Source organism: Cannabis sativa, chromosome X (genome assembly GCF_029168945.1).
Source record: "Cannabis sativa cultivar Pink pepper isolate KNU-18-1 chromosome X, ASM2916894v1, whole genome shotgun sequence".
Taxonomy (NCBI): domain Eukaryota; kingdom Viridiplantae; phylum Streptophyta; class Magnoliopsida; order Rosales; family Cannabaceae; genus Cannabis; species Cannabis sativa.
The window spans coordinates 15,436,803-15,455,736 of record NC_083610.1 but is presented as its reverse complement, the minus strand read 5'-3'; the positions used below and the strand labels follow the sequence as shown (position 1 = coordinate 15,455,736).

Here is an 18,934-nt window from a genome sequence, read left to right as displayed (position 1 = left end):
TGTGGAGTGAAGTCATCACTTTTCTGAGTGCTGCGTGATGTGGATGATTTGCCAATGGATGAAGCTAAGGCCATTGGGAATTTTTCACGTAACAACAACAACAACAATTATGGGTTCAACTAATAACAACCGAAGAAATAGTGGGTTCTATCAACAAAGAAATCGAACTACCGCTTAATCAAAGAATGTTCTCTAAGTGGAAGTTCTAGTTTGGTACAGCATTTATCGCTCCAATTCATGATCGAAACTAGATCTTCAATTAAAGACTCGTACTCGTATGGGCCAAATTTAGCAACTCGTAGCAACCCGCCCTCAAGGAAATTTGCCTAGCACCACCGAAGTTAATCCTAAAGAAAACCGCAAGGCAATTACCCCGAGGAGCGGTAAGAAGTATGATGGCTCCCGAGTTACCACAACCAAGCCGAGGTAGATGTAGAAATAAATGCTCAACCGCGTGCCGACACCAACACCGACAAGAGAAGGCTATCGATAGCCCAAGACCACCACAAATGCTCCACCGATTAATATTGATCATCATGTAAAAATACCCTATCCTCGTAGGCTTAAAGTCAAGCTTAGACAAGCGTTCACCAAGTTTTTAAGTCTTTCAAAAGACTTCACATTAACATTCCTTTTGCCGAAGCTCTAGAGCGTATGCTGTTATGTGAAGTTTATGAAGGAAATTTTGTCAAAGAAGAGGAAGATGGAAGACTATGAGACAAAGGGGTTTCTAATCAAGAGTTGTAGCGCTATTCTACGTAAGAAACTCCCTCCAAAACTCGTAGATCCAGGAGCTTCACTATTCCTTGTACTATTGGTAAAATTGAAGGATAAATGCACTATGTGATTTAGGAGCGTATTAACTTAATGCCTTTGTCGTTGTTCAAAAGATTGCAGTAGGTGAAGCAAAGCCAACTACCGTAACTCTTCAATTGCGTATCGATCGCAGCTCACCCTAGTAGGAGTCATTGAGGATGTGTTAGTAAAGGTGGACAAGTTCATCTTCCCAAATCGATTTCATTGTTCCGGATATGGAAGAAGATAGTAATGTTCCTATCATCCCCGGGGAGACCTTTCTTGGCAACAGGAAAGCACTAATCGATGTTCGTAAAGGAGAGTTAAAGCTAAGTGGTACAAGGAGATGAAGTTGTATTTAATGTGCTCAAAGCAATGACCTATCCTACGCCTAGTAACAACCGTTTTGCAATTGATGTGGTGGACCAAATTGGTGGAGACAAAGACACATGCCGAAGATCCTCTTAATCCGACTGGTACAAGAAGAGGTGGTGGAACAAGACGCTTAGCTTATGAGTATGCTTGTGGCTCGATTCTTATGGACCTCTCGAATAGAAAATATTATGAAGAGTTAGGAGTCATACCAACAAAGCCTACCCCATCTACCGAAAAGCCTCCTCAACTAGAGTTAAAAGTCCTACTCGCAGCATCTCGTGTATGAATATTTGGGAGAAAATAAGACACTTCCCGTTATCGTGGCTTCTTCCCTATCTTCTGTAGAGACGTATAAGCTATTACGGTTCTAAGGAAGCATACAAAAGCCATTGGATGGACTTTAGCGTATATTAAAGGGATCGCCCTTCAACCGTAATGCATAGAATCTTAATGGAGGAAGGAGTGAAGCCAACCATCGATGCACAACGTAGATTAAATCCACCAATGAAGCGGAGGTTGTCGAAAAGAAGTCTTCAAGTGGTTAGATGTCGGGGTAGCGTATCCTATTTCGCACAAGAAATGGGTGAGCCCACCCAAGTTGTTCCAAAGAAAGGAGGGATGACGGTGGTAAAGAATGAGAAGAATGAACTCATCCCAACTTCGAACCGTCACGGGATGGAGAATTTGCATCGACTACCGAAAACTCAACAAGGCCACAAGAAAAGATCACTTTCCACTCCCATTCATCGATCGTATGTTAGACAAGTTGGCAGACAAGAGTACTATTGTTTCCTTGATGGATACTCAGTATCACCAAATAGCTATAAGCACCGAGGATCAAGAGAAAACAACATTCACATGTCCATATGGTACTTTTGCTTTTCGACGAATGCCATTTGGGCTATGTAATGCTCCAAAGAACATTTCGTAGGTGTATGATGGCTATATTTTCGCATTTAATAGAAAAGTGCATCGAGGTGTTCATGGATGATTTTTCAAAAGTTGTTTGGCTCATCGTTTGACCAATGCCCGAGTAACTCGTGAGTTGGTTTTAGCAAGATGTGAAGACTCTCTAATTTGGTGCCGAACTCGGGAAAAGTGCCATTTCATGGTTACGGTATGAATAGTGCCGGGACATAAAATCTCAAAAGAAGGTATCGAGGTTGACAAGAGCCAAAGTATCTACAATTGAGAACTTGCCTCCTCCAATTTCGCTTAAGGGAGTTCGAAGCTTCTTGGTCATGCCGGTTTTATAGAAGATTTATCAAAGATTTCTCCAAGGTGGCCAAACCGCTTATCCAATCTTCACAAGTGGAGTACCTTTTGAATTTGGGAAAGATTGTCTTAAGCATTCCAAATTCTCAAGGAGAAGTTAATCTCGCACCGATCGTGACTACACCAAACCGGAATTACCTTTTGAAATCATGTGCGATGCAAAGTGATTATGCTATTGGAGCGCTTTGGGACAACGGTTGACAAGGTATTCGAACTATTTACTATGCAAGCAAAACCTTGAATGATGCCCAACTGAACTACGCTACTACAGAAAAAGAGATGCGAGCTATAGTGTTTGCATGCGATAAATTTCGACCCTATTTGATTGGTAATAAAGTTGATGTATACAGATCATTCTGCAATCAAGTACTTCGATGACTAAGAAGGATGCCAAACCAAGACTAATTCGATGGGTTCTTCTTTTGCAAGAATTTGATCTAGACATAAAAGATAAGAAGGGTACAGAGAACCCTGCAGCGATCACTTGTCAAGACTAGAAATGGAAGAAAGTCGAATACAAAAGAGGTACAAATAAATGAACAATTTCCCGATGAACAACTCTTTAGTGTGAGGGAAAGTCCGATGGTACCATGGTATGCCGATTATGTTAACTTCTTGGCCGCCAATATCACTCCTCCCGAGCTATCTCGACAACAACTAAAGAAGTTCTTTTCGAGGTGAAAGATTATTATTGGGAAGAGTCAATCCTCTACAAGCACTCGTGCGCACGATAATAAGAAGGTGTGTGTCAAGAGGAGATGTACTCATTCTTAATCACCGTCATGCTTTACCATGTGGGGGACACTTCTGGAACTAGAATGTCGCCAAGGTGTTGCAAAGTGGATTCTTTTCAACACTTTTCAAAGACGCTAAGTACTTTTGTGAAGGCATGTGATCGTTGTCAACGTACAGAAACATCTCAAGGAGAAACGAAATGCCTTTTGACAGAATCTTGGAAGAGAAAGTTGTTTGATGTATGGGGGATAGATTTTATGGGTCCTTTTCCTTCATCGTTTAGCAATCTATACATCCTATTAGCCGTGGATTATGTGTCAAAATGGGTGGAAGCCGCAGCCACAACCACGAATGATGGTAAAACAAATTCTTGCTTCCTTCAAAAGAACATATTCACTTAGTTTGGAACTCCCCGAGCAATCATAAGCGATGAAGGAGTCACTTTTGCAACAAACACGAAGCACTCCTTTCGAGATATGGTGTTCGTCATAGTAACAAATTTCTACCTTATCATCCGCAAAGTAATGGCCAAGCCGAGATTTCTAACCGTGAAATAAAGATGATTCTGAGAAAACGGCAGAGATCAAGGAAAGATTGGTCAAGAAAGTTGGATGACGTATCAGTGGGTTTATGCATCGTTCAAGACGCCTAATCGGATGTCACCATATCGCGTTGGTGTTTGGAAAGGCTTGTCATCTACCGATGGAACTAGAACACAAGGCGTATCGGGCAATGAAAACTTTGAACGTGGATTTAAAAGTCAGCGAAAAGACTACTACAGCTTGGATGAGTTGGAAGAATTTCGAAATGAAGCTTATGAAAACGCCAAGATTTACAAGGAAAGAACTAAGAGATGGCATGACGTAAATCTAGTCGAAAGGAGTTTCAACTGTCAACAAGTTCTACTCTTTAACTCAAGACTAAAGTTGTTTCGGTAAATTAAAATCAAGGTGGTCGTGGCCATTTAAGTGTGATCAAAGTGTTTCCCTACGGAAAGCGAGTTGAACTAAAAGGTGAAAGTCCTAATACTTTCAAAGTGAATGGACAAGCCGATTAAAGCTCTACTTGGGAGGTCAATTTGATCAAACCAAGTCCGCCATGATTCCGGCGCCACTTCAAGATCCCGATCAACGTCTAGATAGCGACGATAAAGTTAGCGCTAATCGGGAGGCAACCCAAGTGTTCTTTTTGATTTAGTTGAACTCTTTTTAAGTTTTATCGTTATTTTTTCTTGTTGTTCATTCTGCTTTCGTTACCGAAAAAAAAAAAAAAATATTTTTGGTCGCGGGCCGCGCCATGGGATGTCTGGCCGCGGCCAAAATGTCCTTACAGAAAGTACCTTAATTGGGTGATATCTAGCCGCGGCGAGGAGACATACCGCCGCGGCCAGATTGGTCTTACAGAAAGGCCTTTATTTTCACTAGATTCCCGCCGCGCGAGGCTGCTGTGTCGCGTCGCCGCGCGAGATTGGCCGCCTTTTTAAATCCCAAAATCCCTAACATTTCAAATCAACACCCCACATTCAAACCCTCTCTTCTCCAGCCGAAAACCACCCTTTTTAACCTAATTTCTTCATCTAACCCCATCCAAACCAATTTTCCTCAAAATTATCCATAAACTCTCATCCTAATTCATCATCATCCCTTATTTCTCTCATCTAACACCTTTTTCCCCTAAAAATCCATCCCAAAATCCCTATATTTCACCCAAATTTCAGAAAATCACTATTCACCTTCTTCTTCCCTAAAGCTTCAAGGTTCTCATCAATGGAGGTTGACTAAAGAGTGATTTTCATTGAGGTAACAAATTTTAATTTCTCTACACAAGTTTGATTGGATTATTTGTGGATTGCTAGAGAGTATTAGACTTTGTGTTGAAATTTTTGGAATTGTTGCTCATACATTGTTGAATATTATTGTGGTGAGTCAATTGAATGTGATTGTGAAAGGGTTAAATCCCGGGAAGTCGATTTTTAAGGGGAAGTGCTGTCAAAATTTTGAAAAATCTTGAAAGTTAGAAAAAATTTGGGTGCTATGGGTCCAAAGAGGTCAAGGGTTAATGAGGAGGGAGCTTCATCATCCAACCCATCTAGGGGACGCTCTAATCTCGATAGAGTTAGGTTCACCAACATGGAGGCTCAAGAGCGGTTTTTGAAATTGAAAGATAGGGCATTCATTGAAGATAGAGGGATAGACATTGTCAACCTAAGCCAAACTGCCAACATTCCCCCTGCTTTTGCATCTATTAGGGATCAAATCCTACAGAGGCAGTGGACTAAGTTCGAAGATGTCACTGAGCGTGGTAATCAAACTCTAGCTTTGGAATTTTTAGCCAACTGGCCTGAAAGAGAAGAGGGCAAAGTTAGAGTTAGGGGGGTTAGAGTGCCTGCTACCACAGCCGCTATTCATGCACTTTATGATCTCCAAACTTTCACTAATGAAGAACAACCCTTGAAACGACAATTTTATGAGAGAAGTACGAATTATGTGGATATTGCTGAGACTCTAGGGTATCCTGGCCTTAGGTTCCATGAGCTTAATGGAGAACCATACCAATTGTACCGATGTGAACTCAATCCAAGGCCAAGGCTTGGCTTTACTTTGTCAAGGATGCTCCCCAACAAGCATTTTTCTCGATGCTCAAATGGATGACTTAAATGGGTTTACTTCGCATTATGAAAGGGTATAATTTGAATGTGGGGGATATTGTTCGAACGACCTTTGACATTATGGTTGAGGGATCTTCCGGTGGAGGACTTGGGTTGGTCAGAATAATCATCGATCTATGTGAGAAACATGGGGTACCACAAGACTCATATGATACAAAGGCACCCGCCTACGCCGCCCTATTAACTTGGCGATCGTTCTTCGCTTTAAACCTCCTCATCCTCATGGTCAACCGCCGTTCAAGGAGGTCCTCCGCAAGCAGAAGAAGAGGAACGTGAGGACATCGAACCACCACGTCTTGTCGGGCCTCGACCCCGCCATGCAAGACACCACCACAATCACTCGAATTATCCGATTCGGAAGAAACATGCATATGCAAAATTACATGGCCCTGCAGGGAGTATCTTCGATGAGCAAACAGTGGCTCAATTGAACACACTTGTCACGAGGATGAATATCGGTGTGGATGATCCAAACTATTTTCTCATGCCGCCCCGTTTCAACCCTTATGACCACCACCGCCGCCAAACCCCTTTTAAGGGCTCGGTAAGTTTCTCTCACCCCTGTTTATTTTCACACATTGGGGACAATGTGCATTTTAGTTTGGGGGGGGGGGAAACTTAATTTATTTTTTTTCGCATTAGTTTGTTTTAGTTTTTTTTAGTCTTGCGTGATAGCTAAATTGAAAGATGGATGAAATTGTTGTTATTCACTTGTGCAATGGATTGAAACATAACTGTGTGCTTGACTTGCAACTGTTTGAATTAAATTGGATGTGTGCTAGGAAGTGATTCATGTAGATTTAAAATATTTGCTATTCTCACATATCACCTCCGTTCTATTTGGTTTGTGGAATGATTGATTGAACATGGAATAGAATTTGTTTGACATACTCTTCAAGCGAAATCCTTGATGATTTTTGTTTGGAAAGTGATTTAGGCAAGTTTTCTTTGGAACGATTGAGCCTTTCAAGCCTGCCTAAGAATTTTTTACCATAGTATACCCAAAGTTGAGCCTTAGCCTGTTTGAAAAAAAATTTTCACCACTTAACTGAGCTAAATTCGTTATTTTAAACTCTTTTCACCCTGAACATATCTTATTATGCCATGAGCCTCACAAGTTCGGGGGAATGTTAGTCGTAGTGAAAAAAATATAAAGTGTATGAATGAGAGATTGAAAAAAAAAGAAAAAAGAATAATATTGTGTGTCAGGCCTATGAAAAAAAAATGTGTCTTCTTAAAAAAAAAAAAAAAAGTTAAGAAAATTATGAGGTACACACATAAGAAAAATCGCAATCTCTTATTTCGTTTTCGGGATATATGGAAAGAAAGCAAAAGAATTGTCTGTGTTTGTTTGGTATAATCGTGCTTATGGTATAAGTATAGCCTAAATGACTTCTCACCTACCCATGTACCTAAGCCATGTGATGCTAACCGAAAAAGACCTATTGATTCCAAATAGAAATTTGTCAACATTAGTGGAGAGAGGTATGTCATTCAAACTTATTGATCATGTGTTGCTGGATGTTGGAAAGTTGTAATGCTGTGATATTGATGGAAATTGCGATGCTTTATGTTTGTATGAATTACTTACTTGTAAATTGCACATTCAACTTAGTGCCTTAGAGTTGGCAAGTGAAATTTCGGTTATTGATGGATCAAGTTGTGCAGTGGTGGTAACAATTAAATTGTTCGAAAGTTCATTTATCATTGTCGCTTTTTTTTTTTTAGTTTAGTCTTAGTTTACTCTGTGACGAGTAAAGAGTCGCCTTTGGGGAGTTTGTTAGGCTATTTTTAGCCTATGTTTGGATCCAATTTATGTGCATTCTTAGTCGTGTTGACTAATTACGCTTGTTTTCTATGTTTTCGTGTTCTTTGGAATAAAAGAGGTCTCGTGTGCGTAAATTCGTTAAAAGGCGTGCCGAGCCGAAGAAAACTCAATTTTTGAGTTTTGTGCATATCCGGCCGCGCTAAACACAACTCTGGCCGCGCTGGGATCTCGAGAATTAGAAAGGCATCACGCCGCGCGATGAAGAGCTCGCCGCGGCGAGTTACGAGATACGTAAAGTACCCAAATTTCAATATTCTCGCCGCGAGAGGAAGCTTGGCCGCGGCGAGATCCCGTACGGACCAGGGGCATTTTCGTCCATCGAACCCTAAATTTCAATTATAAATAGAAAACTGCGATTGGAAGTCAAGGAGAGCGATTTGGAACCCTACAACACAAACGTGAGAGCTAGGAAGAGTATAGAGATTCAAGTGAAGATCCGTAATTCATCCACCAACGCTTCTTTTCTTTATTCCTCTTTAATGTATTTATGTTGAATATTGCTATAGAATGGTTATGGATTTGTTTCTCGAACTAAATTTCCCATTTAGGAGGATGATGATTGTTGTTTAATGTTTTGCCTAGTTAATGTTTAATTACCATTCCTCAATTCTCGTGTGTGAAATTATCTTAGTTTGTGTTTAATTTCATGTTTAAGATTGATCACCCTCGTGCATGTTCTATGATCTCAATTCAAAATCGAAAAGTGAGAATTGAGAATGCTAAAATTAAGATAATCGATGTTCTATGTGAAACGAAAGTATTTACATGACTTATGTGACGAGTAGATTATTACTTAATGCTGATTTCATGTTAGTTTAATTAAGGAATTAATTAGATAACATGTGATTTAGAATCTAGAAGATCTGAAAGGAGCTAGGTTATTTCATAATCTGTCATTCACTCCAAGAATAGGATAGTAATTATTCATTAACAATTTGGGTAAACAACAACAGGATTCTCCTCCCTATTGTCTCATCTTGCTCAACTTTAAATTGTGTTATTAAGTTTTCTGAATTTCTTTCATATTTTACTGTTTTTTAAATCATAATTGCTTTTGATTTACCGAATAGAATCATAAGTATAATTTAGTGGTACTTAATCCAATTCCCTGTGGGATCGACCTCACCTGTGTGAGATTTACTACTTGATTGCGTATACTTGCGTAGCGTTTATAATTTATAGCAACAATTAATCAATTAAAAATTCTCAAGATGGACTTGTCTATTTGAGAATTTAGCACTTATTAAGGGCAAAACAGTAAATAGAGATTTTGAAGGGCATATTTATTAATTAGGAAACTTTAATTAGTTTCATTATTAATAAAATAAATGATAATATATTATTTGATAATTATTTTTTTAATTATTAAATAATTAGATTTGTCATTAATATGGTTGAACAATGGAATTGACAGTTTTTCACAAAACAGGAAACTATCAGTGTAGGAAAAGAAAAGTTGGAAAAGTGGCAAGCCTTGTTTCCACATTGCCTAGGCCGGCCACTTAGCTTCCTTTTCCCTTTGATTTTTTCCAATTCAAAATGTCAATCATAGCCCTTGGTGGTCTTCTATAAATAGAAGGCAAAGGCTTCAGAGTTGCACACAACTGTACAACCTTTTCACAGCATTATTCTGAAAGAATTTTCTCTCAGAAAATTCTCTCTGAGCCGCCACCCTCTCTCTCTCTATTCCTTCACTGTTTCGAAATGTATGAGTGCTAGAGTAGTGCCCACACACATCAAGTAATACCTCAATCATAGTGAGGAAGGCTGTGTAGAATTCAGAAACAACAAAGAAGGACTTTCGGGCTCAGATCTTGATTATACTCTGCTACAGAAAGGAATCAAGGGTTAGAGATCTGAGTGGGAGGAGACATATATTCCGCTGCAATCACTGTAAGATTTCTAATACTCTTATGTGTTTAATTTCATATCGTTTTAGAAGTTCATATTTAGGTTGTTAAATCAACATACTTGTGAGTAGATCTAAGTTCCTGGTAAAATAACTTCCAACATGTTTTCCATGAAAAGAATAGGGAAGACTACTTGCCAACTCTCAGCGGATGCAGTGGATCACATTGCAAAAGTGAGAGCTGAGGTGAGGGTTGAGGTGGAAGCTCATGCAGAGAAGGTTCATCTCAGATCCTTGAACTTGGACCATTCAATCATTCTTCGTACGTTGTGGAAACACGACCCTACAATTCTCAAACATCTCAGAGTAGACGAGGAAGAGTACACTCTAAGGGTGGAGGCCATCGAATCAAATACTTATCTTAATATTTATGACATTGATGCCATTGAGGCACATGCTGATGAATCTGGAGATGAGCACTCTGCAGAAGTCATGGAGATATCTTCACGGAATGGTGTTCTAGGTCTCCAGGACCCTCCCCAAGACCAACTTTAGGATCTACCCCCAAATCTAACTTAAGACCCTCCTTAGCCTTGATTTTCTCTCCTTTTTTTTTTTTTTATCTTCAACTCATTTTGGGGATTTGGGCCCCTTTTTTCTGTTTTGCAAAGACAATTTAACTATGCCTTAACCGCGAGGCTCTTGTAATAGATGTAGACATTTCTGCCTTACTTCTTACATGATGATTATGTTAGCTTCTGCTTTTGCTTGTTTATTGTGCCACTTGATAGGTTGTCTTAGGATGCTTAGAGCTTCTGGTTCCAACAGCCAAAGCTTCAAGCCTTAGACTTCTTAACCTTAGGTCGTTTGTTGAGCTTTGGAAGCATATAAGTAGCAAGTCCTTCTTCCATACATCCAACATTTTTAGGTGATTTAAGGTTCCTTTATGGTGCACATAAACTTTAGCTAGTTAATTTGTAAGTAGCATAGAAGGAGCATTATCTAGTTCCCGGACCACCAAAGGGATCACAGAACTTGATTCCTTTTTGGGTACTTTAAGATTAACTACTTGAGTAGATGTTACATTTGAATGCGTTAATAAAGTGGCTTTTACACAGAATATTAGGTTTCTATTTTCCAAGCATAGCTTTATTTTTTCTACATGAAATATAGTATTAATCCACCTGCCCTAACAAGGTTCGTTGTTTGAATTTAACAAGGAAAAAGGGTTACAAGTGTAACAAAATTCAGGCGAGGTTGCTTACCAAGAAACAAGAATGAAAATGCGTCAACATTCAGACTATATTTCCCTGTCGTAATCTCAAACAACAAAACTGACTTGTTGCACAATAGGTATTTTTCCAAACTATGCTAAAAAAAGGTAGCTAAAAATGCGAGGGATTTCGGGCAAGTCTTATTAATCAGACTTTTTGCACAAAACTTATAAAAAATTTGGCCAGAAGACCAGCTGACAATGCAATAGATTTCAGGTGACATTTTCTTTCCAGGAAAGAGGCTGAAAACATATCGATTGTTCTGGCGAGGAAAAACAAGCTGAATATGCAACCGATTTTAGGTGACGTTTCCTACCAGGAAAGAGGCTAAAAACGTATTGAAATTAAAGCGATGTTTCCCTTCAAAGTTTTAAAAAGACCGGAGAAATTTAAATATAAAAAAATAGAAATAATAAGTGGGCATTGTATGTTTTTTAGGGCACATAGCTAGGTATATTACCCCCCAAGTGAGCTAGGAATTTCGGACGTCTCAAAATTCTTGGTCACTTGTTTAAAATATAGCTTGTGTCTGGAGACAAAAATACAAATTCTTTTGTGAATTTCTTCCATTTTTATTTCATTATGGCTGCAAGCTTACATTAAGAAGGAAAATTATAAAAAAAAAAAAATACAATTCAACCAAAGAGATGCTTAGATCCGAGCACCCCCAACTTATTAGTAATAGTGATGTAAGTGGTCTGCATGCCAAGCACGCGAAATTTTTGATCCATCCATTCTCTTTAGTTGATATGTTTTGTTACCCACTTTATGGTGAATTTCATAGGGTCCTTTCCAGATAGGTCCTAAGACCCCCACTCCCGATTCTTGTAAAGCTAGAAATACTCTTCTTAGGATGAGATCTCCTACTTCAAATGTACAACTTTTGACTTTAGCGTTAAAGTGCCTGAAAATCTTGCCTTGATACATTTTGAGTTGAACTTGCGATTGTTCCTAGAGCTCTTCAATGAAATCTAAAGATTCTTGGAGAAGAGAGTGATTACGGGTTGGATCATAAGTGTCTCGCCTGTGAGAAGGAATGGTGGTTATCGGGATGACTGCTTCACACCCGTAAGTCATTAAATATAGTGTGTGCCTTGTCGAAGTTCTCTATATTATTATGTATGCCCAAAGGACTCGCGGAAGCTCCTCTAGCCAATGAACTTTGTAAGCTTGGAGTTTCTTGTTCAACGTTATTTTCAAGATTTTATTTTCTTCTTCTTCAATATTGTCTCACTAATATTAATAAAGCGTAGACCATGGTATAATATTTTTTTCTTTTAATTTTTTATAATTTAATGTTTATACATTATTTGTAATATATATATTTGATGTAATATATATTATTATTATATTATTATTATTATATTAATAAAATAATATAATAATAAGGAATATATTTTTTAATGTAATTTTTAGTGATATGGTTAAAATAAATAAAAATTTAGTGCTAAAATCTTCTATTTGATATATTTTGATTCAATACTAAATTTGGTTTTCACTATTCGAGTTAGGGACAGAGCTTTTTGAAGTTCGGGGCCAAGGCCTTTTTCAATTATTTTTTTTTTCTTTTTTTTATTATGTTTTGTATTTTTCTTTAAAAAATTATTATTGCCCTCTAAAATTTTGTTTGTGCATATTGTCCCCCTCACCAAGTTTTTCTGCTTCTATCGAGTTGGCCTTAATGAGCAAAATGCTCACTGTTTTACTGAATTGAAAGCAAATCATGCTTGTCATTATATGTCTTTCACATTTGTTGAAACAATTCGTGTTATATACATTTTCTTAACGCAAAAATTTGGTTCACACAGAAAGTAAGGCTTAATTTAACATAAATTTGCATGAGCACCATCTTATATGAATATGACCCATAAAATAATTGAATAGGATAGAGAATGCAAAAGAACAAAACGAAAACTGATTAGATTAAATGTCGACATTCAAAGAAAGATACAAAGCCATAATGGTTTCGCCAGTAGAGCACAATTTGGCCTCTTCTTCTTAGAAGTTAGAACACATGAATTATCAAACAGAAGCAAGAGGAGTCTCCTAGACTTTACCATGTTTATAACGAAACACACCACGCCCCTCTTCTTCAACTATTCCATGGAGAAACAATACATACAAACACAATTGACAAAAATAAATTGTATGGACACTATGTAGTACTGTTTGTGGTTTCTACTTTTTTTTTGACAGAAGTTTGTTGTTGATCAAAAAAAAAACATGTCCTATTTAGGAATACAGACATAACAACATACAATTAGATCGTATTAAATAATAATAATGAAAAAACTAATGAGTTTTAATTGGCAAACAAAAAATAATGAACCCCCTGAAAAGAAAAAATGATTAAGAATAACTAAGATGAAATTAACTCAAATTTCTCAATTAGAAATCACCATCTCACCACCTCGAGCTATAATGATCAATTTAGTGGGAGATTAATTTTTCTTAAAAATACATTCTAATTTCGTAATTTAACACATAAAAACTATAAAAATCCAATCATATCATGTGCTTCTTAACCTAATTTCAGCAATAGACTAAAGCTCTCAACAATAAATGCGGGTGTGTAAATGGTTCAATAATGTGCAAACTGATGTTGATATATGCCTATCGAAGATGTTACAAAAAGTTTTAAGGGACATTTTATTTAATATTTTGTACTCTTACAATAATACAAGAAAATGAGCCAAATGTATAAACAAATCTGCATAAACATATGAGAGGAATATCATTATCATATCTTCGTCAGGAAAAAATGTTATCTGTGTTTTCCATCATTGTACTTTCAAATTCCATACTTCATCATACTGGCACATGTAAATTACAGTCCATTTTATAGTTTATGACCAACCCCAGAAATAAACAAATGACAGAGATAAGAAATTTCATGGAAAGTACCAAGTACAAGATTTGTATAAATCAAAGTAAACAGAAGAAAATGGTCACAGAACCTATGCCATGGCTTCTGGATATAGTTCTAGAAGCTAACTTCCAAGTTTAATGAGTCAAAGATCTCTAGTCTAGTTCATGCCAAAAATAAACAATGCCCAGAATAAGTAAACTGAGCATCATTTTGTCTATTTTCTTAGGTTTCAGTTGGAACTGTATTAATATCTAGGAACTGGTTATGTAAAGATGCAGTTGATGAAAGACTGAAAAACATAAGAGTATACAATTCATCATGCTATGCATATTATCTTAAAAAGAGAAAAAAAATGCAGAGAACAACCAACCAAGTCTTCTTTCTTTCTTTCTTTTTTTACTAGCATTTACTGTATGGATCACATATATTAATCAAATCAACATTAGCATATTGTTCCAATATCATCAACACTCAAAACTGAAAAAATACAACTCTATTCATTCTTCCAAGCATACAATACTAGAGAGAAACCCAGACCTTGTGATTGAGATTCTTTCATTTGCTGAGAACAAGCCCGAGAGAGCAGAGAAGGATTGTAAACAGAATGGGTAGACCAAAGCTTCTCAGCTGAGAGGGAAGTTTGGAACATAAAAACAGCATTTCCCATGGCATTGCCAAAGAGCCAATTGTGAACATCCCAAAAGACTTCAACTGGTAACCCATCAACCAAAATGGTGTAGTTTCCCCTGAACTTCCATTTCAGCCTCTTCACCTGCATAACAGGCTTACTATCAATGCGTATCACAAGACTAGGATCACTGAGCCCAACAGTGTCACACTCAATACCAACATCATGTGTCTGACCCTTATCAATAAACTGAGCCTTGGCAACATAGAATTTCTTCCCAAATAAGTGTTCTCTCTTGGCAATAAGAATGGCATTACAGCGCCCTGGTTCAGACTCAATCTTTCTATATGCCTCTCTTTTCATGTCTCCAAGAAGTAGAATCGTTTCCCCATTGAATATGATAGCTAAGTAAAACCCTCCTAATGGTTCAGGGCCAGCACCAAATTTGGCATTAGCCAAGTCCCAATACATCTCAATTTTGCTTGAATCCACCTCCAAGTTTTTAGACCCTTTTCTCTTGGAGAACAACCAAGGCTTTATATCAACCTTACAGAGGCATTGGTTGGCTGAATCATCAATCCCAATGCTAAGGCCTTGACCCATCAGATTCTTCGTCCATGTTACGGTAATCAAGCATAAACGACCACGTAATTTGCACTGGTACACACAGGTAACCAAGTTTTGAGCATTTTTACTAGTACTCGAAGATGAAGAATCAGCAACTTGAATACCATTTTCACCAAAACAAGAAGGAAAATCCTTCATTATACCAGCTTAAGACAGACCTTTTCTGGTGATGATTTGTCAGGCTTGTCTGCTAGAAAATTCAAAATGCAGGCACAGCAGCAGCATAGTAAAAACTGATACAAAAAAAAGGAACTTCTACCTTCATATATTTGGACAACATCACAAAACCATTAGGCAAATGCTTCAACTTTAGCTTCTGAATACTTCGATTCGCTCCTGCTGTCCTGTCTTCTTGTTTCAAACCCAAAATTTATGTGCAATTGTTAACTGTTGTTACCATCTGTTTCCAAAAATTAAAACAACCCCCCAAAGTAAAGAGCAATTAGTTTTGGAGACACAAAACATAGGCAAAGAAGATTGAAAGCTCTAATCAAAATCAAGATTTAGTTGAAAGGACTAAATATGAAAGAAATCAGACAAAGTCACAAATGGGTATTGGCTGGAAAAGGCTGGCGTATTATGCTACGTTATACAAAAACTTCTTTGCCTCTTTCTCTCTCCCTCTCTCATTGATGGGTCACTTTTTTTTTTCTTTCTTTCTTATTTATATAAATATATATTTTCTTTTCTACTTGTATATAACTAAAAGAATCATAATGGGCCTCATTCTTCAACTGACATTACACATGCATTGGAGCTGAAGATTTCAAAGCTTGAAGACAACCAAAAAAAAGGGACTACACTTTTGAAACCTCCCTCAACAGGAATATATTTTTACTTTCCCATAACTGTCCAGATTAAGACAAACATAAAATCATCAAAAAGCTATAAAGGAAAAAAGAAAAAAAAAAAGGCAAGTATTTTACACTTTCACTATCTTATCTTACTGTTTGTCCACAATTTCATCTCTCCAATATTTACCTTCTTTACTTTTTTCCCTTTTTCCATTTCTTTTGAGTAAATTTATATAATGCAAGACTAACATTTAGATTATTATGTAGCCAAAAGTGGACTTCATTGTGCATAGACCTAGACACTTGTTAACCTTTGTTTCAATACCTTTCAAAACTACATTTTACATTTTAATCATGGAATTTGAAGGCTTATTTATCTTTTATTTAATAAGCTGTATATATACATATATATCATATAATATAAGAGAACCACAAGGACAAATTATAATGGGTTAATTTTGTCGTTTATTTTATAGTGCTGTCATTATAAGCAACAATGATTTACTATGATAAGGTCTTAGCATTTGATGAATTGTCATGTCTTTTGGGTGGACCAAGGTATGGATTGGACCACCACATATGGCAATTATTTTGGGATTTAGATTATTATTAGTATTAGATAGACTAAATATACATATGTTGTCCAAGAATTATGACTTGAATAGGATCCCAATTGACCCATTTCTATGAAATTTACATATTCATTATGGAAAATCATCGTTCCTTAAAATTTTAGGAACTGGGTACCCCACTACTTAATAAAATCAACATCATAATTTTACCACTGACAAATAATACCAAGTTCTATTATTGACCATCAAGAAAGGATTCTGTTATTCATGTGAGCAAACAATTTCATTTTTCTCTCTTTTTCTTTCTTGCAAAAATTCTGACCTTTTCACAATTACTATAATTTTCACAAACGTGCTCATTAATTTTTCATGTGTACAATAAATATGAAGTGTGACCTTTAATGTATGAGAAACACTAACCATCTTCAATAATATATTTAGTTTAAAATCTGCAATTATGCTCTAATATACAAAGTGTATATTAACCCCCAGAATTAACATAGTCATCAATTTTTTTATTGAAACTATATAAAAAAATTATTTAAATGAATAAATATTAAACAGTTTTACATTAGTAAAAATTATTAATGAGTAGCAAATGAGTAAATAAAAAAAAAAATAATATTAATTGTGGTGTATAAATTTATATATGTATACATAAATTATATTATATTTTATAATAGATTATTTTATATATTATTAAAGAAAAATTATAGTAAATGGTCCCAAATCATAGAACTATGTTAATAAATATTTTCATTTCAAAACTTGTAGCAAAATAACTCAAGAGTTGTTGTGAGTTGTTGGTATATAGATTTTGTTGTACACTATATTTTTATTTGGCTAATTAGGATTTTTGCCCTCTAAACTTTGGCATGTACTAAATCATGCCCCCTAAATTTTTATGGTCGTTAACAATGCCCCATGAACTATTGAGGTTGTTGGCTTTAAGGACTTTTGTCTAATTTCATTCATCTTTACTATTTCAGTGATTGTTTATGTGCTAAACCATGCTCCTCAGACTTTGATATCTACCAAATCATGCCTCTCGAACTTTGACATGTACTAAATTATGCCCAACTTTCATCTATGTTAGACTTTTTTACTAAAATTAGAAAAAACCCAAAACTGAGAAATCTCACTATACACACTCTATTATGGCAAACTTTGATAATTATGTATCAAGAAAATGCGAGAAATTAAGTGCTGTGTTCACTCTAGTAGAGTTAATTTTGTTTCTTTCATCTGATTTTCTGTTTGTAATGACAACATTTAAATTTTTCATAATTACTTTAAAAATTTTCTATTTGGGTTGTTTGTTGCTATCTCATATCAGAAATAGTATTACATTACATAAATATTTTAGTTTAGATTTCTTGCCAAACTCTACATAATATTTTTATCAACAGTTATAAACAGTCATTTAAAAAGGTTTTTTTATCAATAGTTGTAAACCGTCATTTAAAATAACTTTTTCCAACGATTATAAACCGTCTTATAAAGTTTTGTATTTTTATGACACTCACATAGCCAATAGTTTTAGGAACCGATGAGAAATAGTATAAAAGACAGTTATAAACTGTTGAGAAAAGCCAATTTTGTAGTAGTAGCAGATTATTGTTGTCGGAGAAGATAATCATAACTAATTGGCATAGTCACTGGAGTTGGAAAAGGCAATCAACGATAGTGATTTGTGTTTCAATTATATAGTTTTCAATGAAATGAGTTAAGAATGCTGGTTTTTGAGTTCAAATTGTTGTTTATAATCGCTAGAGAACAATGCGATTCCAAGAAAGAAGAAATGAGAGAAAATTGTGAATAAAGAATCTGATTTTGTTTGTTTTGGAAAATTTATGACATTTTGAGATATTTAATATTGTAAAATAATTATATTTTATTATTATTGATATTATTTAATATAAAGCTTCAAATATTTTAATTTATATAAAAAGACCGCTAATCACTGAAATGTTATTTTTAGTGTTAGATATTTTTCTAATTTAATACAAAAAAAGAAAAAAATCATGAAAAAAATTGTTATACTCAGAAAATGTTATTGGTTACAGTGTTGGCACTTTTAAATACTATCAAGTATTTTGAAGAATTTATTAGCAGGTATTGGTGGGGGATGGCTGTTCGGAGTTGGACTGCAAATCGGTCAAGATCACAAGTGTTGATTTTATTTGATATAGACATAAAGTAAGCAATAGAAATTAATATACAATAATAATATATTATATATGTGTGCCATAAGAAGAAAATGCCTTGACAAATGGGGAAAACGGATCATGGAATAAATTATATACAATTGATCTAATTATTAGAATTATTAGGCATGTAGATTTTAGTGTCAAAAGTCAAAACAATGTTGAAATTTACTCCCAAATTTAGCATAAAGCTAATTACACCTGACTAACATATATATATATATATATATATTTTTTTTTTTTTGAGATAAAAAAAAAAATGTATGCTACACATGACTAACATACTTATAAGTAAATTGAAGTTGTTAATAACGGCCACTCTATTAGTAATTTTTTTTTTATATAAATAAACTTTTTTATTGAAAACGAAAACTAACTCAAACTAGTGACTACAAAAGGAGCTACTTTTCTTAGACAACCAACAACGTTAGCCTTAGC

General features: G+C 35.7%; 1 protein-coding gene across 1 annotated transcript; it reads right to left on the bottom strand.

Annotated features, from left to right (window-relative positions):
- Positions 1 to 14,027: 14,027 nt before the first annotated feature.
- On the bottom strand, positions 14,028 to 15,916 carry LOC115703819 (uncharacterized). Its single transcript, XM_030631050.2, has one exon. The coding sequence runs from the start codon at positions 15,059 to 15,061 to the stop codon at positions 14,162 to 14,164; it is 900 nt and encodes a 299-aa protein (XP_030486910.1). The 5' UTR covers positions 15,062 to 15,916; the 3' UTR covers positions 14,028 to 14,161.
- Between the last annotated feature and the right edge of the window lie 3,018 nt (positions 15,917 to 18,934).